We start from the raw sequence: 26200 nt of genomic DNA on the forward strand, positions 1-26200 counted from the left end.
TTCTTTTATTGTTTTTAATGCTTTGTACAGTGCTTCAAGATTAATTTGTTAAGCGCTTAATAAATATGTGCATATTATTATTTATTATTATAAGTTAGCAAAACGCTGAATTTGGAAAGCCCCAATACTTTTATACAAGCAAGAGTACAACAAAAGCTGTCAATCCAAAATGATAAAATTGACTTAAAAGCCCTAGCAAAGCCATGTTGACATCATGTCTGTTAGAATTTTAACATTGAAGGATGGGGAGGGTAGTAAGAGATGTTGATTTGTTTCACTCACCTTCATTCATTTGATATTACACACATTTAAATTGCTTTAAGCAAGTGTGCCAACAATAAGTTTTCCAGGATTGTAACTTAAGGGAAATCCCTTGAGCTGAATTTCACTAGATATTGGCTTGGGTTTCCTTTTAATATCCATGTTAACTTTAAAATGATCTCCAATGTCCATTCTCAATACTGGTACACCACTGCACAGAGCTGGGAGGGTGTAAATTAGTACATATGACAGGAGGGTACAATGTGAACTCTAACCCAAACGTTCTACAAAATGAGGGTAACATGACAGTGGAATATGATGTTGATAGGGTTTAGACCCCTTTAATTTCCCTGAGATGAAATAAGGATAGATAGATGAAGAATAGGATATGAGATGAAATGATTGATCCGCTATTACCCAAAACATTTAATAACTGAAATAATTGAATTGCAATGTTTATTTTAGTGCATGCAATATAATCATTTGTGGCAATCACACACAAGAACATTATTTGAATGAAATCATTAAACTTAGGGCACCATGATAATGAAAGCAGCATAAACTTCCTACTTTCTAAATCCCAAAGCAAAGTTAAGCAATAGCTTTTAACACCACCTTTAGGCCTATACCCATCATTAAATTAACCATGAAGAAAACTGCAAACAAAATGTTACATGTCACACTGAAAAGCAATACAATATGTCAAAGTCATGCTGCATATATGATGAAAAGCCACTCATTCCATGCTATTCAACAAAACCGTTTCTCCTACCTGTACAACAATCTTGTCCTGTTTGGAATAGGGGTGGAAAATTATAAATCATATTCAATCAATGCTACGAGGTATGAGGGTTACTAGCCAAAAATCAGTCATTTGTGAACAGCAATAGTATGGCAATGTGTGCAGCACAAGCTGGGACGGATATGTAGGTATATCTTGATAATTGGTTGTCTCTGCAATAACTCTTACTCTCTTACATATCTTCATAGTTGACTTGGAAATACACAAACGCCTTTCTTTTTTCAATTTGTAGCATATCAACTACTACGGAATCACACTATTGCATGCCAACTAAAGGGAGATCATTTCATTAACTTTCAACTCACTGTATGGGGAAACAAGTACGCATTATAACGTTCAACTTTACAATAGATTCTTTGGTTGTATTAAGTGCTAAAGCAAATCAAATATTGTTTACAATAGAGCGTGACTTTTAAAGGTGCCATTTTGATTTTTCAGCCACATCCATACCACCTACTTTTATTTCATGTTTTATTTTTTGTACAGACATGCTGACCCAATCCTCAATCCGGTGCTCTTCATAATAAATGAATGAACTACACATGTAAATCATAATGGAACATACTGTTCACATTTGAAGAATTTGATTATGATTAAAAAGGCTATTTTAGCACTGCAATTGTCAAATTTTGTAATCTACTGAAGTGGACAGCAGCTTGTCAGGCCATCTTAATAAAAACCTGTGTCTCAAGGCTTGTCAGAAATTGAAAACCTAATGTAGAATGCATTTCTTCTATTTTTAAATAAATCTATTATTTTTTATGTGCCAGTAGGCCCGTAAGTGATTGCTTATAGTTTTGAATTATAACCAGCCTAATCACAAAGCTCCTGTGGCCAAGTAGTTAAGGCACAGGTCTTGTAAACCTGAGGTCCTGGGTTCGATTCCAAGGCGGGATCACTTTTTCTACTTGTCTCCTTTATTATTTGCAATGGCGAACCTGGTGGAAAATTAGGTTTATTATATATAATTCCTGCTGATCATGCCGCCGTTTTTTGAATAATTATTCTCTGTGAAAATCGAAGCCCATCAGGATTTATTCATGCAGGAGTTCTGTCCAGACAGAATTTGATCACAATATCTGGCAAAGATTTCTGTCATTTGGTTGGTGGTTCCTGAAACGCCAAAATCTTCACCTTTAAATCGTAGTTTTCAATTTGCCTTACCTTTCAACTCAATCCTAAGTCTTCCTACAGCAATATGCAGATATATCTATGTGGCTAAAAACTATGGGCAGCAGCGAAGATCTAGTCCATTTATGCTTTTCAGTCGCTTGCACAAACAGTTTCATTTTTGCCTTTTTGTTTAAATCTTTTTGTTTTTTTAAACAAACAACAAATAAACGCGCACAATTTTACCAACGTGCATGGCAGCTTTGAGACAGAGGTTTTTTTTATTAAGGTTGCCAAGATACAAGGCAAGATATGGTGATGACGTCATGGAATTAAGGCACCTTTATAAGATTGCAACATGCAAATGGCTATACCAGTACTACAATAAGGCAACAATTAGACAAAATATGATGGTACTCAGAACAAAGGTGGTGGTAGGAATGCGCTGATAAATCAATACTATTAATTCTTCAATTAAAAGCACAAAATGCCCCATGAATCATGATTACATCATTAACTTCCAAGGAATAAATGCAAATAGTTGAAAATATGTTGAAGCCTGCTTTACAGATGTTGGATAGGTCCATATTCTGTAACGTGTGTGTGTGCCAAAAAAATAATGTCTGCAAATTTCAATTTGTGTTACAATTTCAGATTATGTGCATAACATAAAGCCAACAGCTACTGTATTGGATTGTCAAAATAGTGTACCCCAGTATCGTTTTTGGCAGAGGCTCCAAATTTAATAATAATCTACATCTTAACGGTTTGCACAATGCATCACATGCATATTCCAAACAAACAGATTCTAAAGAATTTACATTTGCTAGACTATGGCAAAACAATCCGGGAGCACTTTATTTTTCCTTTCCATGAGAACCACATAATTCTACCGTTGTTGGTATCATTAAATGCTGTTCATTGCCTTCTGCCTTGGCCTCCCCAAGTAACTTATTTCACAAGTCATTTGCCAAAATATGCGACCAACCAAAGTTGAAATGACAGCTCTTGTAGATAAAACATTCTTACATTCATAGTAAATGACCTCCATGACTCACCTTCTGTAATAGGACATAGATCTCCAACTGTCCGATTACCAACTTTTTTAAAGGTATCAGGGCCCATCAGTACATTGTGCCCAGTGTCACCAGCCAACACAATACCAAGACTGAAAAGAAGCAAAAAATATACAATAGTTGCTTAAATGGATAAGTCTATCTTCCCATTGAAACAGTATGCAAGCATTGTCACCTTACCTGTTGAGATGAGGAAGAAATTGACCTCACCAGTTGTGCAGACACATAGGCTCCACACGTTCTAAGTTTCCCCCAAAATTTTTTAAATATAAAGTTTTAAGACATTTAAAAATGATACACATCATTGGTAGCATATTTTGTTTTATACACATGCTCCAATTTTTAATGTCACACATCGGTTCTAAGGGGTCACTTTTAAGTTGTGTGCCCTTATATACTAGTGTAACAGCTCATACTTTACAAGAATCAAAATTGATTCCCACAAGCTCATTGCCTATCCTTGTAACTTACACCATACAGAATGGACTTGATTTGAAGAGAATCAATATGGATTCTTGCAATGAAGAATCATTTTGCCAATGTTACCTGAATGGTGTGCGTTTAAGCGGTACGTAGTAGTAGTGATTGGTACGCTTTGCAATTCTTCTCTGCAGAGATCAAACAAGAAAATAGACAACTTGGTTAACTCTTGATGTTGCTAATTTTACACATGCATTAGTGAACTGGTATTGATATTGCTGTTGTGTTTGTTAACTTGTTGCCTAGAACTATAATCATTTGAAATTTTCCAGTGACCGTGTCCATATACCATGTAAATCTCTGGACATATCTCTATGACCATATTTGGGCAAAACAATTTTCATGCGAAACAAATAGTTTCAGACACTATCCCGATACTAGTATTAGATACTATCCCGATACTAGTATCGGGCACTATTCCGATACTATTAATCAGTATAGTATTGGATACTATCCCGATACTATATGTCCATAAATGGACAAACAATTTGCATGTGAAACACATCCGGATACTATACCAATACTAATATCCAACTAGGTAGCAGGTACTATTCCAGTATTAGTATCAGAGACTATCCCGATACCTATTATATTTTGATATGGGCTAGCATGAAAATATTGGTAACTCAAAACACAATGCATTGTGGTTAATGAGGTGGGATAAATAGATTGGAGCTGAAACAGTGTTTCACTGGCATTAAACTTGACACTTTGTAAAAAATGCTTTGTTCCTGTCTGTCTTGCTCATTGTTTGGTCTTGGTATCTTCACGAATCATTCACACAGCATATTGCATATTTAATTATAATTTATCACTGTTTTAATGTCCAGATATCACCCACAATGCACTCTATTCTGAATTATCAATATTACATTATGAAAAAAATTATTTAATTATTATTTATCCCTGTTTTAATGTCCAGATATCACCCACAATGCACTCTATTCTGAATTATCAATATTACATTATGAAAATGTTTGGCTAGTTATTGTCACTTTTTCCTTGGCTATTATTGCTGTTAGCTTCTGTGTGATGGTAGTGTGTGAAATGGGTGTAGAATTTGGCAGGTTTTACATCTGCCATTCTCGTGTGTACCATCACCATTTACATAGAAGTTATTAGAGATAGATTACATTGTTACACCTCATAAATATTCATGAGCAAATCATGCCACTTTATTGGTCAATCGCAAATGATACAACCTATTTCACAGTGCGATAGTCTTCCCTATCTATATACATTCTCACATTCAAAGTCATGACAAATACTACATGATTTATATAGGGAATATAGGGCAACTAGTTTTCCTTTGAGGTGATTATACCCATAGCCAGTACCTCTATAAATAGCGTGTTTTTCCATTATTTTGCAAGCCAAATAATCACGTGTTTTGCGGCTACATCAAGGTATTTTTTGTACCATACTTCAGTTAAATTTAGAAGTTATCCATTGCATTCAGCGCGTACTGGTAACATTGTAAGCTGTTGTACAGGAAGCGGCATCGCCTTTGTGAGGATTTAGCAATTGCGGACGCAGATTGGTTAAAAGTCAGCTGATCCAAACTTTGGCGTGGGTCTTGAGGTGCGCGATTTGAGAAACTTGTCAGACTAGACCAGGGGACTGATGCAGGACGACCAAGACCGATCCGTGATGAGAGACTGACGGCGACTGTGCAGACCGTGTTACGTGATGGATAGGCGAGTAGAAAGCGACGAGAGAAGACAATTTCGACAAATGGACAGATAATATTACTTTTGTGTGTTTTTCTGGAGGAGTAAGACGAGAGTTTGGAAGAGATGGAGATTACCGTGACAATATTTTCGTGTGGAATTGGAAAAGACCAAGTAAATTGACAGCAGCGAATGGACGATACAAATTTACCAAGTTGACGAGTTTTAATTGTGACGACATTTTTACTTCGTAGTATGCTGAGAAATGGAGAAAGATTCACATTTTCCCTTTATATTTGAGTGGATATTATCGCCTGAATTGGAGTTATATCTTCAATGGAGTTTTGGCAGCTCATGACGCACGCAATGGACATGATATTTTCAAGTGATTTAGCGAAGACGCCATTTTCTTCCATCGCATGTATTTCTGCAATGGACATTTCGCAATTAAAAAGCTGGCCAGCAAAATGTCGGATTTTAATTCAGTGTACTTCGCGACAACGGCAGACAAGCAAGGTCGACAGGCGACGGCATAATGGACATTGTGTGTATATTTTTAATGTGAGTTTATGATTTTGATGATATGCATATCTAAATGTAAACAAACAATTTGTGCTTCTTGTGAGAGGGGATGAGTAAAACAAATGTTTGCCAAATTGGGATGTGGTTTGTGCAATGTTTTGGGCTGTATTTGTTTTGGACATTGTTTTGAGAGTAAAAATATCTGAAATTGGGTCAGAGTTCCAGTTCAGGTCATTGTTTGGCAGGGATTGGGACAAAACCTTGTGGAAAGTAAATTGGGTTAAAATACTATGTTTTTGCAAAACAAGCAGCACAGATGATTGCAAATTGACATGACATTTTGTGTACAGAAAGTCAAACTTTATGCAAATGGATATTTGAAGCTATTTTATTATGTTGATTGACATTTTGTAGCAAAAGTATGGTGCGCCAAAAGCGTCATAATTGCGATTGTGAGCATGGTTCAGATATTGTGCACTTTGCGTTAAAATAGGCCAGGGTAAAATAATGTGTGACTTTAAATAACATGTAGTTGCATAATTTACCAGATTTGTGCATACTGATTGTGTAATCACATTTTGGTTTGGGCTAAATACTTTATGTAAAATTACGTAGTGCACCATTTTGATTCAAGATTTGTAGGCCTATAAAAATGTTTTGATAAAAATGTGTATTCATGCTTTGTAAATAACTTGTAGAAGTAAGAAACCATGTTGTGTACTTTGGCAAAACATTGATAAATACAATTGTGTATTTATAACTTGGTTATGGCAAGCCATTGCTGACAAAATTAGCATTGAAAATTGATGATTATTGTGTGACAAAAATAGATCATTTTACATTGTGATAAATGATGCAGCCATTGTTGAAACCTTGTACTTGTGTTGTATACTGTCAAGTTGAGTATTGGATAAAATTACATGGGATTTGTGTACCAACTCAAAAATGTGTGTTGATGAGTAAACAGGTTGTATTTCATTTAAGACACGTAGAGAACAGAAGAAGCCCGAAGTAGAGATACTTGTAACACTGACGGGTGGCTACGGCGTATTACTGCTATACCGGAAGTTTCACTGACTTCTATTTAAGGCTATGCAGACTCCTCGTGCACTTTGAAGTCTGTAGTGGCCATAATGTGTTATTGGATAAAAAGCTTGTTTTTATATAAAAAGATTGTCTTTCAAGTGGAAATCTGCGCAGTGGTGCAGAATGTGTTGATGTGGCTCCCTGCATCAGCTCCCGAAGGTTGTGCGCAACATAGATTTCCATGAGGACATTCGTTAAACATGTGTTCAGTGTGTAGGCGTAATATGGTTTCAAAAATAATGCTTGCAGTGTGCATTCATAATGTCATTTTTGTGAAATAATTGTAAAATGAAATATTAATGTTGGCAATTGCACTTTTGTGGTTTATGCATTTAGGAGTTGCAGATTAGGCGAGTTGTGAGAGAGCTTTAGTGAGAGTTTAGGGACGCGAAGGTTTGAGGCGCTCAAATTGCGAGTTAACATTTGTGTACAATGTTAGAGTCGTGTATGATTCAGGATTGTGTGAGATTAAAATAGTTGGAGAATTGGCGAGTTCATGGTAAAAAGGTGCTCAGGTGATACCAGTAGAAAGAAATAGTGTACAGTTGTAGTAGAGACATTAAGGTTCAGGAGTAAGGTAAAAAATCAATTGTTGGAGGTTTGGCATTTTAAATAGTTTGTGCATGAAGTTAATAGTGCAGTGACCTTTGTTTATGTATTTACATGTGTCAGATGCTTTGATGAACCATATAAAAAGTATTCTTGTCATGTAAATTGTGAAACTTTATGTAAAATGATGTAATGTGTTAAAACAACATAAAGTATGGCAGGCCATCTGCGTCATAACAGCAGATAAAAACACACTGTTGCTAATTGTTCAATTAAACAGCTGTGCATTTTAAAATCAAATCATTCCTTTCAGTCAGGTATGGTAAGCCAATTGTGACATAAACTGTTATTCATGTAGTAGATTAAGATGTATTTTGTAGAGTAAAAACTTTAATAAAACTTGTTAACAAATAATAATATTCATTGTTTATTGTCTTTATAAGCCTGACCAGGTTTCCTTTGACGGATACCTCGGTGTGTTCTGCCACACCAACTTACCCTGATGGTGGCAATATTTTCGTTCGCATAAATCTGCGCTTTTAGAAACCAGCCTTCGCTACTTTATATTTTCCCCTAAAAAGAGGGGTGGCGCTGCTCCAAAAATTGTGGCAAATCCGCTCGGCCATCAATAAAAATAGGGTCAGCCAGCCCCAGCCCGTTCCTTTTACAGCCCTCTAAACCAAGTAGTATTTGTATACTATCACAAGGTTCATTTGATGATTTGAAATTCCTATAGTAATCAGCAAATTCCTTCAGCAGTGTCTGTCTGTCTGTTCTTTCTTATTATTGCATAAAAAGAACTAGGTCATATGTTGCTATGCAGCTTGACCAGTGAATGAGGGGCCAATGTGATGATGACATGATTCAATTAGCCAATCAGAACCCCACTTCTGTCTTTATACCATAAATAGCGTCAAATTGGCAGACTGCTGATGAAGCTTGCTGAAAACTTTAATTTCACCAGATTTGGATTTACGCATTTAAAAAAGCATGCATTTATGCTAAGAAACTACAAATTGCAAAAGTAAGAGCAATCTTAAAAAGATATAATTCTATGTTTAGTCTGTAGTTAACTGAAGACTAAACCATGGACACACTTTACAGCATAGTCTTGATCGCACATAACATTAAGAATTTGTACAATTTATTAAATACACCTATCAGAAAGTGAGGATCAAATTCATTTTTCAAAATACTCAAATGTTCATAATGAGACCAATATTATATGAGTATAATCAGTCCAGTCTGACTGCCTGGCCAGGAAACACTTCCTGACCAGGCTGCTATTGTCAAAATAAGTAAAGGCTCATTTTTTTGAGAACTATAAGAATAAAGAAATTATTCCTTATTATATAGTGCTAACAAATATATCTCATACTAAAAATTAATGGGTACTCTAAACCTAAAATGATTTTAAACACAAGACTACTAATACAAATATCAAGTCATTGATATATATATATGGGATACTTGAAATGCTCTCTAAAGTAACAACTAAATATTCTAAACAAAAGATGAGAAATGCTTACAGAAATACCAAAAGTTTTTGATATGTTAAATAATCTTACTAGAAATACTAACACATTTACACATACCAGAGAAGATGAGAATAGAAGGAGGTGGCTCGCCAAAATTAAGCTACTTGTCTAAACTAAAGCCCAAAATTTCCGCTTTACAAATGTCAAATTCCGCTTTTTTACGATGGAAAATTCTGATAAGGCCAAAAAAAAAAGGTTTGTCTCAAAGCTTATGACGCGCAGCGTTTGTAAAATCGCATGCGATTTGACAAAAAGAAATGCGGAAATTTTTTGTATTTAAAAAAAAAAATTTTTTATAGTTTTTTCCAGAAAAATCGGTAAAATCAGACTTTTTCTCAAAATACCATGAAAAAGGTCGGGAATAAAAAATAAAAATAAAAATTGCATTTCGCATTTGTTTTAAATTTCTCGTGAGCTTTGAGACAAACCTTTTTTTTTTTGGCCTAAGGTTATCGCAATATCACAAGACAGAGACTGGGTATGGCCGTGATTGGCGATTCTTGGATCGATATATAGGGCCTGTGCTGGTGAAATGATAGTTTATTAACTTTATTTCACTTTATTATGTTGAATTTTTAAGCCGATTTTATTAATTAGTTCATATAAGAAATATTTTTTTCATTAATTTTGCTTTTTTATGTTTTTTAAGTTCATTATTTTCTCTTTTTAGCAAAACTGCTTTTTCCGTGGTTCTTCCCTAATTCTGTGATTTTCGCGGAAAATCCGCAACACGGAGGACTTCGAGCTTTTGTCTAAACTATCACCCATTCATTGAGCGACCTCTTTCTATTCCCATCTGCACAAACAAAGGCTTTGATCTGTGAAATCATCTTACTACAAACACAAACACCAATACCAAAAGTATTTGAAATCTTACCTTAGCTACATCATTCAGTACAAAGGAATGCTGTGCAGGCAGAATTTGGAACAATCAACCAAATTAATTAACTCATTGCATTCAATCTCATTTACTACACTGATAAAATACTGAGTAATAATATTTACTCAAAGTTGGTCAACTATGAAACAACTTTTAATTTAAAACTGCTTTGTCATTATGTGGACAGTGCCTTATAAATACGTAGCAGAAAGACCAGCAAAAAAACAACCCAAAATCGCTGGTCATATATCATCCTAATCTGTCGCCTGTTTTAACCAGTCAATAGCACAACATGGCTTGGTGCTATTGTGCAATCTACTGGTTAAAAAAACAGGTAAAAAGAATAGGATGATGAATATATATGACCAGCAATTTTGGTTTTTTCGCTGGTCTTTCTGCTACATATTTTTAAGGCACTGTCCTCATAATGTGTTATTTTCAATGGAATATTTTGCACCCCACAATTGAGTTCATGTTGCATGTATGCAATAACTCAGTATTACTCAGTATGTTGCCAGTGTACAGGTGTAGGTGTAAAACAATATATGTAATGTATCAGTGGGTATGGAATCCTGTGAAGTTTGGCAATACCCTCTAACACATACATTGCAAGGATGATTTGACACGTAATAAAGAAATTGACAAAGTATAAAAGGGCTTTGTCCGACTAGATTATATACTGTTTTAAAGAAATCACTACATTTTTCAGAAACTAAAAGTTGAAGGCTCTTGGTAATGAGGAAACCAGCTCAGTCAAATATTGCACAATGGTCCCTCTGACATCAGCTTCAATGGCAACTTTTATAGAGAATATTACTTAAAACTTCACAGTATATTTTCCATATACCTAGTATCTTGTACATGAATACAACTCAGTAAAACTTTTGACAAAGCTCCACATAATGTTGTTGGTCAAATCTCAGTTCATAACAAGATTATTCAAATAAAAGAAAATAATGCAAACAAATTGTTACCATGCTAGAGATGTACTTCCAGACTTCCATGGTCTGCTTGTTGGTGTTTCGATCTACCATGTTTTTCCGTAACTAAATATGAAACAATACACACAAAGTACAGGTTAAAATCAATTACTTGATGCAACACATTGTTCAGAATATTACCATTAATATTGATGATTCTAAAACCATTTCATGCATGTGTTATTATGTTTTACAAAACTGAACCTGTTGGTTACTAATAAATTTATTCTTCTGTATTTCTTGACGGCAATATGACTAGATAATTGAACAAGGTCAATAACCACCAATACCAATAGTACACACAGTATTCTTGTATTTGCCTATGCTACATATTATTAATAAAACCCTAATCAGCAGAACTTGCCTTTTTTCAATTACTATCCATGCAATGGCACATTATTATTAAAAGCATTGGTTTGCTATTTATAGCACTATTTGTTTTCAAAACACACTTCCATTTCTATTTTCAGTGATCTATAGCTAACCTAGCTGTGAGTACAATAAATGAACTCAAATCAATTAGTAACTGACTACAAAACCTAAATCAGTCAACATTCTCTCTTTAAAATTTGAATTGTAATGATAATACAGGGATACAAACATGAGTCAAATTTGTGGCATCTGATATCATGTTCATGTATGAACACCTTTTTCAAGGTCAATTTTGGTATGGAAGGGTTGTATATTCCAAATATTCTCATTTTTTGAGCAAATAGCCAAAATTTGTCTTATCACAGCCAAAAATGACCATTTTTAATCAAAGTCAATTTTGGTATTTAGATAGCTCATATTTTTTATTTTTTTCTGACGTTTTTGGACAATTAGCTTTTGGAAAATTTCCTAGCAATTTGGTTGGATACTGTGCCGATTTCTGGTTTGTTTTCATATGAGGGCATATTTGAGCTGTAGATATACCGATGGGTCCAATTTCTTGGCAAATTGATGATGGGCAGTTGATGAGTGTACATTTTTGATCTCTAAGGCATATAGCAAACAAAACCATGGCAAATTTGATTTGAATGATAACTAAATTGGTTGAGAATGCTTTATTCCGATTCTAACTGGGGAACTTAATTACAGCTTTGAACTGGAGGTAAATAGGTTAAATTAATCACCAATACAAAATAATTGATTTGAATGCCAACAGCAAGATGTGATTACTGAACCCAACATGAAATATGTGTATGACAACAACCATACAATATCATACAAACACAAAATATACGATTACATCATCGACTACCTGCATTTACTTACCTACCTCAACATAACAAGAATACAATACACTGATTAACAGAGTGAATTAGTGACACAAGCATACGATGATCAATAAATCAATAACAAAAATCCTAATTAATTCCAATCATACAAACTTGCGATATGTTGATGAAATGTCATTTCCTTAGATTTATGCCACAACATGTTATTTTAATTGAATTAGAGTATAACCATGGAACTTATATAACATTCAATTCAATTTTGAGTTGATATTATCAAAATTTGTTATTATATCATAAAACACTGAAATGTACTGCAAGATATACAACAAGATAGAAACAAATGACAGCTAGCACAGCAGACAACTTTTTACATACATTGTATTTCCAGCATGGGATAAGACCACTTGATCAGTATGTTATTTCACTACCATTTTAACACCAAGTGGGAACCTAATATCAAATTTACATTTAGGGCACACAAAGATGAAAGTCTGTTTCTCTGGGGGTGGGTAGAGCTGAAGATGAAAAAAGAAGTGTTGTATAGACCCGATTCCTTATGCTAATATATCTACATGAAGGAATAAAATAGGATTGCGCATTTACCATAAATCACTTGTATATTGGTTTGATTTAATTTCAACAAATGTATAGAGTGGTATAGATTAATTTGAAATTTTGTTACAACTCTGCTTGCTTCCCGGGGTTGCTTATTCTGCTAACAATACCACCTTGAGCATTTTCTTCTAACCAATCCAAAAGTAGATATTTAAAACCTGGGCATTAGTATCGGGGAACATTGTTATCAATCAAATATTATAAAACCTGGGCATTAGTGGAAGATTGTTAACAATAAAATTATTATTTTTAATAATGAGTCTGGGCTCATGTTGCTTACAACTTATGTTAGAATCAACAACAAATTAATATTATTCTTGCTCCAGTAAACATGACTCTAAATAAGTTTTTTTTTGACGAAATAGATGAAAGGCAGACGCCCTATACAAAAACCATACTTGGAGTTTGAGCAATTATATTACTGATACAGGTGGCTGTACAAACTGCATTATTGTAAGACCAATCTATTGTAATGTTTTTGTGGAGGGTGTCTGATTTCATACTCATTCGTCAAAAAACCCTCAATTTAGAGGCATGTTTGTAGATGGGATTCTACAATATATTAAAAAGATTAAAGAGTGGATTATAAAATTTGGTTATTTAGTTAAAGAACTGGATCTTCACAAAAATTTTGGTTTGTAAGATACATTAAGGTTATACTGTATATCAGAAAGTTTTCAGAAAGTTTCCTGTTCAAGCTTTTTGGGATCAAGTTTGGAAGTGGGAATTAAAAATATAAGAACATTTCTTCAGACCAATTACAGAGCAGGTTTCTAAATAAGCCTAAATTTGAATAAATTCTCATTTGTAATACAGATAATTACTCTCAACAAAGTCGTCTTCATTGCAAAATACTAAAAATTTTAAATTTACTGAGATCTTGTGTGCATTATTTTGTATAAATTGTGATTTTGAGCTAACAATTAATGTAAGCAAGCAACATTCTGTAACTGTGAATTCCAAAACCCTCAGTGTGTTCACATAATTATAATTAGCACAAAATTTAAATCTGCCAAATCATTGCACTGTATAGTAACATAGTATGCATGAGTTGATACTTATTTCCTTCATGCTGCAAAACATAGCAAATATTACTTTCACGTTTCTTCTTTGTTTTATCACGTCTGCAACATGTTTCTATGCAGATATGATACGCCTGTAATCTAGGGATAACTTAAGTCAGTGGAAGAGACTGCCATGACAAACAGACAGACAGTCTGACAGACAAATATAAATAAAGACAGAGACAAAGAAGCTCAAAGAGATAGAGACAGAATGACAGATACCCAGAGAGAACAGACAGAGACAACAACTGAGACAAGACAGCTTGTTAATTTTACAGCTAAAATGCCTCACACCAATTATACTTGCTAAGAATGTCTTATTTTGTATGACACTATAACAATTCACTTGTCTATGCATAATTGTATCATTTCATGTATAACATGTAACAAAAACACACTATGAAGTTCATTAGAACTTCTTTATGAGAACACAGGTTAGTACAGCAAATATAAACATGGCTTAAAATAGTCAAATACAAGGGTAACTCAAAACGTTCTGCCTCTACACTCACAAAATCAGTTCTTCTGTAAAATGTAGGCCTAGCCTTTCCATGCAACTGAAATATAACATTCCATGATTATATGATAACCTACTAGTAGAACATGGACTTGCATAAGATTGCTACCATTTATGAAAACAAAAGGTGTGAAGGTGAAGCAGAACCTTTTGAATGACCCTTGTATAAAGCAAAGATAGCTGATCATAGTGTTAGTAATGGATAACCACGAACCAACAACACAATAAAATAAATTAAGTGGATCATAACAGTGAGTGTGACAATTACTTATAGAATCAGCATTTAATTTGTGGCTATAACCTTAAGTCCAGAACATATTTCAATAATGCCACCTGTGATGTGTTGTAAAATCAACTTTAACATATTGTAGCAAACATTCCAATATATGGAAAATAAATATAGCATTGAATATAGCATCCCATATAGATTTTCACTTGTGTGCTTTACTGTCTGCATACTAGCTTGTTTTCTCCAAATGTTGTGTTATAAATAGCCAAAGGTTTGAAACATCTATATTGAAATATGTTAAATTCAAAGAGATTTCGCTCAAAGATAACCCACTCTGCCATGTTTGTGTGTCACTCAAGGAGGCAAAAATAGTGTACCCAGCGTTCGAAATAGGGCCGGTCAGCCGGCAATTGGCCTGTAACTTTTTGGCCTGGTCGGTAACTTTTCTGACTGGCATCTAGTTGTCGGCCCGGCTGGCCGGTAACTTTTAAGGTCAAGCCCGGCTGGCCTGTAACCTTTTGAGGCATATTTCGAACACTGAGTGTACCCCTGGATTATAAGTACTATATGCACCCGGTAAAATTTGATTTAAAAAAAGTGTGCTTGTTTGCAATGGTGTCGATAACACACGCTAAGTGCTACAAATTCAAACCTTTGCAATGCTCAAACTTCACAATGCAAATGATTGTTTGATTTTGCCGGTAAGTGCTGGAGGTACACTATTTCAGTCTCCACGAATGACACTCCAATATGGTGGATTTATCACAGGGCAATTCTGATGAGTTGGTTCTCGTTGGGTTCAATCTCTTTGCATAGGATGGTTAGGATTCTATTGTCACATCTCTACTGCTCAAAATAATATTGAAATAAAAATGTCAATGATTGTTTTTAATTATAGGCAGTGTATATGTAGAGTGCATTGCAATGCCTGCAGTGTTAACCATGCTAATTTCTTGCTGTTAGTAAATATACTGATTAAATGACGAATAACTTAAAATCCAGCTTGCAACAACAGGCAAAATAATGAAGTCAAATGCCAGAATAAGCAAGCAAGATAACTTAAAAATGTTTCTTTGAAATTAAAAATTATGGATGAATAGAATATTAAAATATATGTAACTAAAGAAAGATTTCAAGTCTAGCTCTGAATAAATCATTATAAAACAATATTTGTGCAACTTATCGGGGAACTTTAGAGGAATCTTATCAATAAGAAATGCTTGCCATTCAAAAACCCAATTATGGTCATTTTCATGCTATACTTGAAAACTTTATTCCTCTTATTCTAATACACATCATGCTTTTACTTCACTTTAACAAATCAGTCAAATTATTATAATTATAAGACTATCTGTGCAAATGCATAAATTATAATAAACAATAATTCTTTTGACAATAAATTCATCATATCATTAATTTGTGTACAAATAACTTAAGTTATGCTAACTTTTTGACATGGTCCCAAAATCTGCTTATAATTTGTACTCGCTAAACTGATGCACTTATAATGATGTCACTTTTATTAAATGATGCAGTTTGTAATTGAATGAGTACTGCTCATTACACAAACTGTGTGTTTAATCAGTGAACAATATGCAATTAATAGTTCATTAAATAATTAATGCAATCATGTATATTAAATAGTCGTCTGATTTGATATCCAAACACCTCTATCATATGAAAACAGTCATAATTGTCAAAATGATAACGAAATAGAATAATCAAAATTACAGATGAAGACAGAAATAATAAATAGACAGCGTTAATTGAACATCTATGATATGATAGTTGACTGACAACAGGTTGTTAGTAGCGAATCCACAATAGACTAGACCAGCTGTTATTACATCATGATAATAAATAACGTATTAAACGTGGAGCGGCTGCAGTATGATGAGTGTAATACAAATGTTAGTGGTGGACAGGAGCAGCGATTTTCAAAAGAATTAAGGGAGGAATATGTCCCAGGCCGGCACCAAATGATATCTCCACGAATGAGCCACTGGGGACATTTTGTTTGATGTTAGTTTCTGAACCAAACAATAGACAAGGTGAATCATGGGAAGTGTTTTTAGGGAGGGAAAAAAGTTGAGAGTTAGTATGGTATTACAGTTCATGCAGGGTAGGCAGGCAGTGTTTCTATAGAGTGTTTCAGTTGGGAAAGTTTGTATAGAGCATCCATGGGTTGATTTACATTAAGAAAGTGTGTTTTTTTGTGCGGGTGTGCATTTGTTAGTGTGTGCACATAATACCTGTATGTGTGTTTGTTTGTTTCTGCCTGTATGTATGTGTGCATATCAAGTTAAGCATCATTAATTTGATCTTGTGCACTACTATGTAATGTTTGAATGTTTCCATGTTCCAGTGTATGATGCATAAGCCTCTTCCCTTGTTTGTAACATTGTATATTGAATGATCAAATTTTCATAATTATGTAAATGTAAATAAACTTTCCACAGCCCATTTGGTTAGAGTTGCATATTGGTTTTTAAATGGTCTGCTATGCAAATCATGGATCTAGTTTAAGAAGTACCTTCATGTAGAAAGTTAAATAAAGTCATTGACTGCAATGATGAAAATGATGATTGTTTCTGATATCAAAAAAGCATTATACTTATCAACAAAGAAAGTTTCCCCTAGTTTGTTCCAATTTAGAAATCTGGTTAGAATGAATCCACTAATGCTTTACACATACTGACATGGTGCATTCTCCATAATGGTAATTGTTGGTTGCCAGGGTGCATGATCAATGCTAATGAAGCGGTGGATAACATTCCACGCAAGCCTCTGACACAAATGAATGGTTTGCTGCTTTGCTGCTGGCTAGCTGGCTGGCTGGCTGGATATATATTGTGAACAATGTACATACAATGTACATAATAGCAATGCCAAGAACACACCTACACATCGACCGTCCTGTTGGAACATTTTTGCATTTTGCATACGGGTCCATCCCAGGGGTTTGGGTGAGGACACTCAAATATGATAGTGTATTCGTTGTCGAAGTGACGTAATACTCGGATTAACTACCATAGCAATAGATGAATACAATTTTTGACTCAATCGCCCTGCACTACAATGTTCATGTGGTACATCTGCATTGAACCACATCATTCTGATCGCTCGCACCTGTAAGATACGTATCTTTGAAAAGAGCAGTATTGTATTCAATCTATTGCAGACATACATAGGTGATGAGTGCAACCTGTTTGTAATACAGGGCGATATAGTCAAAATTGTATTCATCTATTGCTATGGTAGTTAATCCGATTTATTACGTCACTTCAACAGCAAATACACTTTTTTCATGACCGGCCCCCTCTGATGAATTATAAGTTGATCCCATCTCATCTATATACATTTTGCAGTTATTTCTGATGCTCATGCATTATCCACACGGTATAAGCATTTACCTTGAACTCACTACCCCAACTTGCTGATTACATGCAAAGTTGTACTAGCACATCGCTTTTGACCAGATTCCTCTGAAGGCTTTAAATTGGTATAAAACTGATATTGACAAACTGCTTTTCCACAGTTCCTACTTTGAACTATCTTCATGTTGAGGAAAACAACCAATTACAGCGGAAAAAAGCTGAATAAATATTTTGGCAATATTTTTAAATCAGTTGTGAATTTGACAAAGATCTTATTTTGTTTTATTCTATACATTTTCTTTTGTGAATATCTGCAGCTTTTGGCAAATAGCATGTGATTACTCCATTTGATTTTTCTCCAAATTGTGCACTGTCACAGAATGTTTTTTACAGAATGCTCTGTGGGTCAGGTGTACTCTGTTCAAACAATGCATGTGACGTTGTTATTATAGGTATACAAAAACAATGGTGCAGGCTACTAGTAGTAATCCAAATTGTCACTTTATGAATTAGTGTTTTAAGTAATGAATATGTTTAGTACCATGGTGGCTGCAAATTTGTTAATTAGTAATAATTATTTTTATGCCAAATATCAAACTTATTAATTATCATTAAATTATCACTTTTCCAATTATTCCCAAAATGAAAGAAAGTAAATACCAACACTACAAATCTATTAATTAGCATTGACTTTATTACTTTTGTAATTATTCCAAAATCAAAGAAACAATGCCAACACCACAAAATAAACACTTAATAGAACCACACAAGTTTGAAAATCTACTTCTGAGTCCATAACCAAACTTTCAGAATTCCCTTGAAAAATATCAAAGAAAAGTAAAACTATGAAAATATTCTAAACTTCCCTCTATCAGAGAGTTAAGAAAATTACATTGAAAGAGCAGATTTTAAGTGTAAACACATCCTAAAATTACCCAAGAAAAACTAATTCTATTAGATAAATTGAAAAATGGTTGTTAAGACCGACACTATAAGTATTCCTTAACCACTGAGATGAGATGTTGACCACACCCAAAATCTGAGATATATAGCTTAACCTTAGCAGACCCAGATGCAGATGAAAAAATATATGAATGAGTGTTTTTATTCTGAGCAGTTTCACTAGTACATACTTCCTCCATGTTATGTAAATCAAAGCTCAAATAACCAGAAAGTATGTAGAGTTAGGCTGCGCAGAATAATTGTCATGATATTTTGTAACAATAATATATATGTTCATACTCACTTCCCATTCTGGGCCACTGAATGAGGATGTATTATAGATCTGTTTATTGGTAATGTAATATGAAAAGATTATACAAGCATGATTTTGATTAGTGTTAGTATATAGTAGTAGGCAACATACAAGAAGTAAAAGGAGGGTAGATAGGTGGTTAAACATTACATCTAATGAGGATTGAGTGAAATAGGGGATAGATATCTGTCTCTTTAGAAGAGTGTTAGGCCATCAATGCATGCATGCTTTGTTATCTTTTGACTGAGTAGATTCGTCTAGTCAAATAAAAAAATCTGTATACTACTGGTGGGAATGATAGTGGGCAAGGTTAGGTGGGTGAAGTGGGACTGCCCATGGTCACCTGATTCTGTTCTAGTTCTTGTGAATCTCTGTGATATTCCTGAGTTGTTGTACAGGTGCAATCGAAGAAGAAGGTAGAATAGTAAAAAAGATAAAACATGTAAGTTGGATTGATTGACTCACTCTTTGATGATGGCAAGTTTTAATGAAAATACTGTAGCGAATTATATATACCTCAATCATTATTGGTGTTCCTATCAATGACTTTCTAGCTGATAACAATGTTAACAAGTGGATACACTTACTCCCTCCCAATATAGAAGGATCAACATGATCACATAGATTTCTTACATGTTCCAACTTCACCTCATTTTGAGAATACTGGACCAAAGTCTTAAAATTGTTTCTCCATAAAGTTTTAAAGCCATAATGTGTGATTTGCTCCACAGCAACGCCCTCATTTTTTTTAAAATTTCTACTTTTTGCACCGCTGTAAAGGCCATTGGAGTACATATAAGCCCTGTGAAAGACTAAGCCTGAAGTGCTTTAATTACAGTAGAATATAACATTTATAATAAAACCAGAGATCTCCGGTTGCATAAAGATGCATAATGACTATACACACATTGTAAGCGCTGTCCGTCTTGACATATAATCTGTATGCATATCGCTATTTTAATGTCTTGTTTGTTTGTCCTAGCTGTGTACAGTGGCGGCGCCAGGAATTTTTTTTCGGGGGGCATTGAGGGGGCAAAGTGAATTTCAGGGGGGGGGGCAAAATCAACAAATTTTGTGCAAAATTGCCGCAAAAAATTTCGAACTTTTGGGTTTTTACTGGGGTGCAACAGGGGGGGGGGGCAAGAGTTCTGATGGTTCTGCCCAATATGATTACACGCATTGTAGGCGCTGGAATGAAATAGCAATTTTCTTTGTTTTACCTCATTTGTTTCATGGCTCAAAATTAAAAGGGGACAATGTAGAAATCAGTGAAAACTAACATTTAAATATGAATCTATTCTTTATGCAAATCACACATTATTGCTTCAACAAGATGTTAAAACCATTGGGAGCATTGGTCAGTTGTGAAAAAACATGGATCGCCTAAAAAAGTATCAACCAAAATATGATATTCATGTTGCTAAAAACCTATTACAAATGAGTCTTTTGGTAAAAACAAGACTTGCAGTCCTGGAGTATGAATCAACCATTTTACCTATTTAACCTGTAAAGAAAAACATGTTAACTTACTCCATACATACATACATACAAATTTAGATATAGATAGCATAGCACACTGTTTTTCCATTCCCAAGTGATGCTACAAAAATACAACAACAAAAGATACAAGTAAGACAAACCAGTACAAATAACACAAATACGAACAGTTGCTAACCAATCACTGAAAGGAAAATAAAATATATCAAAATGTAATTTCACTCCAAAAACACACATTGAGGCCCGTAGCCAAGAGGCTTGCTTACCACCCCTATTAGTCAAAATAATCCAAAAGTTTTCCCTTTTATTAACCGAAATAATTTGTGGAGAAAAGCAAACTTTTTTTGGAAAGATATCACAACATAATTTGTTCCAAATTTAGCCATCCTCATTATTTTTATCCTGACTAAGGGCCTGTACATATTTGCCTTTTTAGATGCAGGCTTTCCGGTTCATACACATTCGCACATACCCCTACTTGTAAAACGTGTGAATCGGGGACATTTATGTGTAGCTATCCACCTGGGACTATCCAACCGTGACTATGCTATGTTGCTATGCATGTGTGGATATGTCCCCACTTTGCTGGAGTAAATCATATGTGTGTATCCCCAGTTAGATAGTATGGAATCAGATTGGGTGTATTCATCTGATTCTGTACTATGCAATAGGGAATATCACCGCCATCTAAATAATGCCTTTAGCGCCCTCTAGGGGGTTATATAGCCCCATTAGCATAGTAAGAAAATTGGGGATATCCCCGTTTGTAGGCGTATCCCCAGTTTATCAGGATGGAATGGAAATGTATCCCTGTTTCACACATTTTACAAATGCACCCCACACACCTACAGACGTCATAACAAAACATACACATTTCTGCAAACATTTATTATTTGAATCAGAAAGGATAAGATTCTTCTCTTACATTTTCATAAGGGTTTTTTTCAGAGCAATATCATCAAATGTTATCAAAATGACCTGATTTAGTGTCTTTATGCAGTAAACTTTATTACATTGGATCTTTATGTGTTTTGACATATTAATTAGGCCTAAAAAATGTTTTACCTGGTTTCCAATTAAACATGCAAATAGACAAAATGCATTAACTTGGGACAAACTTTTCTATTTCATTTAATTCAATTTCAAACACACAAGTTTCAGCTATATAAACAATCTTTCTTGTTTCACTATTTTGAGACAATTTTGACATAAAAACAAGCAATTTGAGAGAGAGAGAATGTTATTATCATTACCCTTTCATCAGGATCTGAGAGTTCTACTTCTGCCAAGTCCACACTGTTGTATGTAGGTTTTGTACACACTCCCCAGGACCGTACTTAGGTCTCAAATCAGGATGAAATAAGAGATAACCATTGTTGGTGATTCCAAAAGGGTAACCATTCACTCCAAGCTGTTCAGTACAATTAAACAAATAAAAATCATCAGCGTCCACACATCAAACCATGTCTATACTTTGTTTTGCCTCAAGTTTTGTAGTGATTCAAGTCACCTCAGTACTTTAAAACAGTTATATCGCAAGCATGCCACAGACACAAAAAAAACAATCCTTGATGGCTTCTCTCATATTTGCAACCTTCCTTGGAATCATACTTACCTTGTATGCTGGAGTGAGTTTTAGCATCTCAAAGATTGGTACATCAACTCCTGCCACACCCAGTAATATACCTTCAGATTTCTAGAGAAGGGATAATTGTTTGCATTGTTAGGGAAAATCATTTTAAATTCTCTATAAAAAGAAAAAAAATGCAATTGCAATGATAAATTAGCATTTTTTGACATGTCCAATGTTGACTTGACACTAATAGAAACAAATCTCTATCTGAAGTGAAACATTTTTTGGAAGAACAAAGGATAGAAACCGCTTATTGTCTGCGCAGGTTAGCATTTCGCAGGTCACAGTTCATTGGTATTTATTCATACACTCCTATTGAGAACCAATCAGAGCAAGCGTAAGTAAGTTACTAGCCGTGCATAAATATTGTATAATTGCACGGGATGCGCATGTACTCCACGTAATATGCGTAGTGCTTTTGGATGCGGTCATTTTTCTTGCGGGTGGATGCCTTTGTATTTGCTTGTATTTTCCAACATTTTTAGTGATAATTTTTTTATAAAATCGCAGGATTTTTTGTCTCGTGTATGAAATAGGTTAATAAATGTGTATCACTTGTTGGGAGTGAAATTGTACAAAATAATGCACTTGTACTGAGATGTTGATGCGTCTAATGCATGAGCCCTGACCAACATCTCAGTACGCGTGCATTATTTTGTACAATTTAACTCCAAACAAGTGATACGCATTTAGTCAATCAATCAATCAACTAATTCAATTAAGCAATTAACATAAAAAAGTTGATGACATTACTACAAAAGGAAAGGAATGTGAAACGGTGTTATTAGTATTACAGAATTACATGGTATAATTTCCTAGAATACTGTAGAAATTAAGTTTAAGAAAAAAGAAAGCAAAATGTCCCATGTTGATATATGACAATACCTCTTCTGGCTTTTTGTTGAAAACAGGTTGCGCTACAGACGTCATCAGTTGTAAGCCCTGTGAACAAATGACAAGTTAACACTGTATTAATAAACAAACAAATGATGGATTTCATTTGATGTAAGGACTCATGCTTTGCATAGTGTTATTTATTATATTGAGTTGAAAATGTTGAGATGCAATTAAATGTTGATGGCAATTCAAGAATGGTGATATGCAAGGCTAGATGGATATGTAAATAGGTGTCATGTCACCAGAGTATACAGGTATAACGATGCATGTTGCATGGTTCATATCTTGCTGGGACACTAGCTCTGCTCAATGGCTTTCTTATTATCCTTGGATTTCTTTGATTTGCTCACAAAAAGTTAATTGCCATAAGCTTTTCACATTTTAAAAACTTCTAAATGAAGTGAAAATTGGTAAACCAAAGATGTTGTGTTAGTTTATTGTGTTTGTGACTAAATCACTACTGAAAACTGGATTTCAGTAACCTTCCAATCTTTTGAGCATGTGCTAGTTTCACAGGATGATGTATGTAGAACAACTTGATGTATGAATAAGACAGTATACATGTATATAGCATATGGACAAAACCATGAAATGATGTAGAGGATACCATGAAATGATGTTGACAACAGCTAACATATGAGTATGCTTCCCACTGGTATGAATCCAAATTCAATTAAACAAGTTTTATAATGAAATTAATGTTGTAACAGGTGTCATGTGGTTAATACCCCCAAAAATAATTTGACATTTAAATATTGACATGATATAGGTAAACCCATCAAGCTCTAAAACAAACATTTTTTTAGCATTTTCACCCATAGGTATAATTGTAGGAAGTAAACAATAAGCAAAAAACCTAAATCAATAGTAGCTTTATAAAAACTGTGAAAGGTAGTTTATCACTTTGTATGAAAAACTGGTAAGATACATGAAACTGTTGTAATTCTATAAACCAACAATAACCCACACCTTCAGAAGTATTAAATAAACAGAACTGCAATGGTCTTGATTTGAGTAAATTTACCTCACAGAAAATCTACATCTACCTATCACTGCAGTGGTTTAGGAGACATTCACTACCACAGCATGTATGCTTGCACTTATATTTTTTGTTTCTTGAAAGTAGAAAATGTATGTGTCTTGATAAAGAACCTGTGGTACATTAACCTTGCTAATACACATATAATTTACATCAACATCACTATTACCGGCAATTCAATAGAGTAAAATTGAACTATTATCAGAGCATTTTTTCCTTCCATTTTATAGGGTAGATACAGATAGAATAATAGATTTCGACCCTTATCAGAGCAAAGAAGCATTGTAGATCATATTCCTTCCATTTTGTAAGGCAGTAATACAGACAGAATAATAGTTTTCCAGCATGCACAGTTACTCTCAGTTTTGGAATTTTAATAAAAATGATTGTTTATAGAATTATCTCCCATCTTCTTTCTCACTCTCTAGCACTCTCAATAGCAACAATATGTTCACATTTTTGAATAAGAACAAGAACTATTAAAACGGTATGAAAGCTTCCAGCTTGACCGGTTCTATAAATTGTATGATAGCGTTCACCTTATACAAAAAAATCATATTATATGCACATTTGACCATTTTTTTCAATATGCCAATGATATGTCTTTATATCGATACTCAAACATGTATGCATCACATCTAGTATACATCGTCACATATAACCAACTTCCTGATTCTCTCATAGTTGATGACATATTGTACAGTGGTAGTAAATTTAACTCATATTTGTAGACATACGAGCCCGTACATGTGACTTTTTTAGTTTTATTTATTTTTTTAATTCTAATTAACAAACCTTGGCCAAGTCTGGCCCGGGAGTCTGGCCAATGATCTAGCACTGACATAAGGCACTGTGGCTTTTATTAACCTGCTAATTATAACAAGAACTCAAAATAACAACAAAACTAGAACCCCAATTCAATATGATCTATAAAGGAAAGTAACTGCACACAAGATCAAATCATAGCAGAAATGTTTTCAAAGAGGTCAAGAAACACAAACTATAATATGTATATTTAGATATTGGTCAATTTCTAGATCAAGATATCTCATGCACAACTTGCATGTCATTTTGCTTTCCTCTATAGCATAGTCCTCATACACATACAAAGAGTGCAAACCGACAAACAGACAGACAAACAGACTGTTCATAGAATCATAATACCTGTATAAGAAAAATGCAATTGTGTAAACCTGTCAAGCAATCCAAACCCAAGTCAGCATGCAATTTCCATGCACAGTTTAATGTCATTTCAAGTATAATTCAAGAGAAAATAATGTAAACTGAATAAATCTGTATCTATCTATTTCATTCCTTAGTCATGCAAGCCATACACATTGAATAGGTAAAGAAAAGGCCAGGAGCATGTGCAGCTAGAAGCTGTGAGCAATTTTTAGATAGCTAGCGGAGTGAAAAAACATAGTGTAGTTCATGCAAAATCTCAACTTTTGTAACGCTATTTCACACCTTTGAAAACCAACTTTAAAATTACAAGAATCCATTCAAATTAATATAGTGTAATATCAAATAATTATATAGAGAATCACCAGTTCCGGGTTTGTAACAAGGTTACGAGTTGTTATCCAATATTTCTTATCCAATATTTCCTTCAATTAGTCTTTTTCAAAGAGGCTGAATCCTAATATTTGACAACATTTTGGCTTAAATACTCATACTATCTTGATAATCACTGTACTATTGCCAAACAGTTTTGCGCTAATTATTCAATACTTTTTTCCAGCTAAATTCATGATAATTTCACATTTTGAAAGCATTGTTCATGTACATGCAATCAAGTACCTCATGAAAGTGACTGAATTCTAACACTATAAGGCGATGGATCACATTTTTTGATCATTTCAACATTGAACCTCAACATTTGTGCGTTCTGAACAACAGGGAT

The 26200-nt window shown here is 34.2% G+C and overlaps 1 protein-coding gene across 1 annotated transcript in view; it reads right to left on the bottom strand.

Moving 5' to 3' along the window:
- The window catches only part of LOC140149044 (voltage-dependent calcium channel subunit alpha-2/delta-3-like), a 354589-nt gene that overhangs the window by 38395 nt on the left and 289994 nt on the right, over positions 1-26200 (bottom strand). Inside the window, 11 exon segments of the mRNA XM_072171195.1 lie at positions 1034-1051; positions 3232-3341; positions 3796-3857; positions 9972-10001; positions 10949-11020; positions 19223-19261; positions 19575-19613; positions 21982-22044; positions 22047-22139; positions 22344-22424; positions 23247-23303. Coding sequence (XP_072027296.1) covers positions 1034-1051; positions 3232-3341; positions 3796-3857; positions 9972-10001; positions 10949-11020; positions 19223-19261; positions 19575-19613; positions 21982-22044; positions 22047-22139; positions 22344-22424; positions 23247-23303 — 664 coding nt within the window.

This window comes from Amphiura filiformis, chromosome 3 (genome assembly GCF_039555335.1).
Source record: "Amphiura filiformis chromosome 3, Afil_fr2py, whole genome shotgun sequence".
In the NCBI taxonomy this organism is placed as follows: Eukaryota; Metazoa; Echinodermata; class Ophiuroidea; order Amphilepidida; family Amphiuridae; genus Amphiura; species Amphiura filiformis.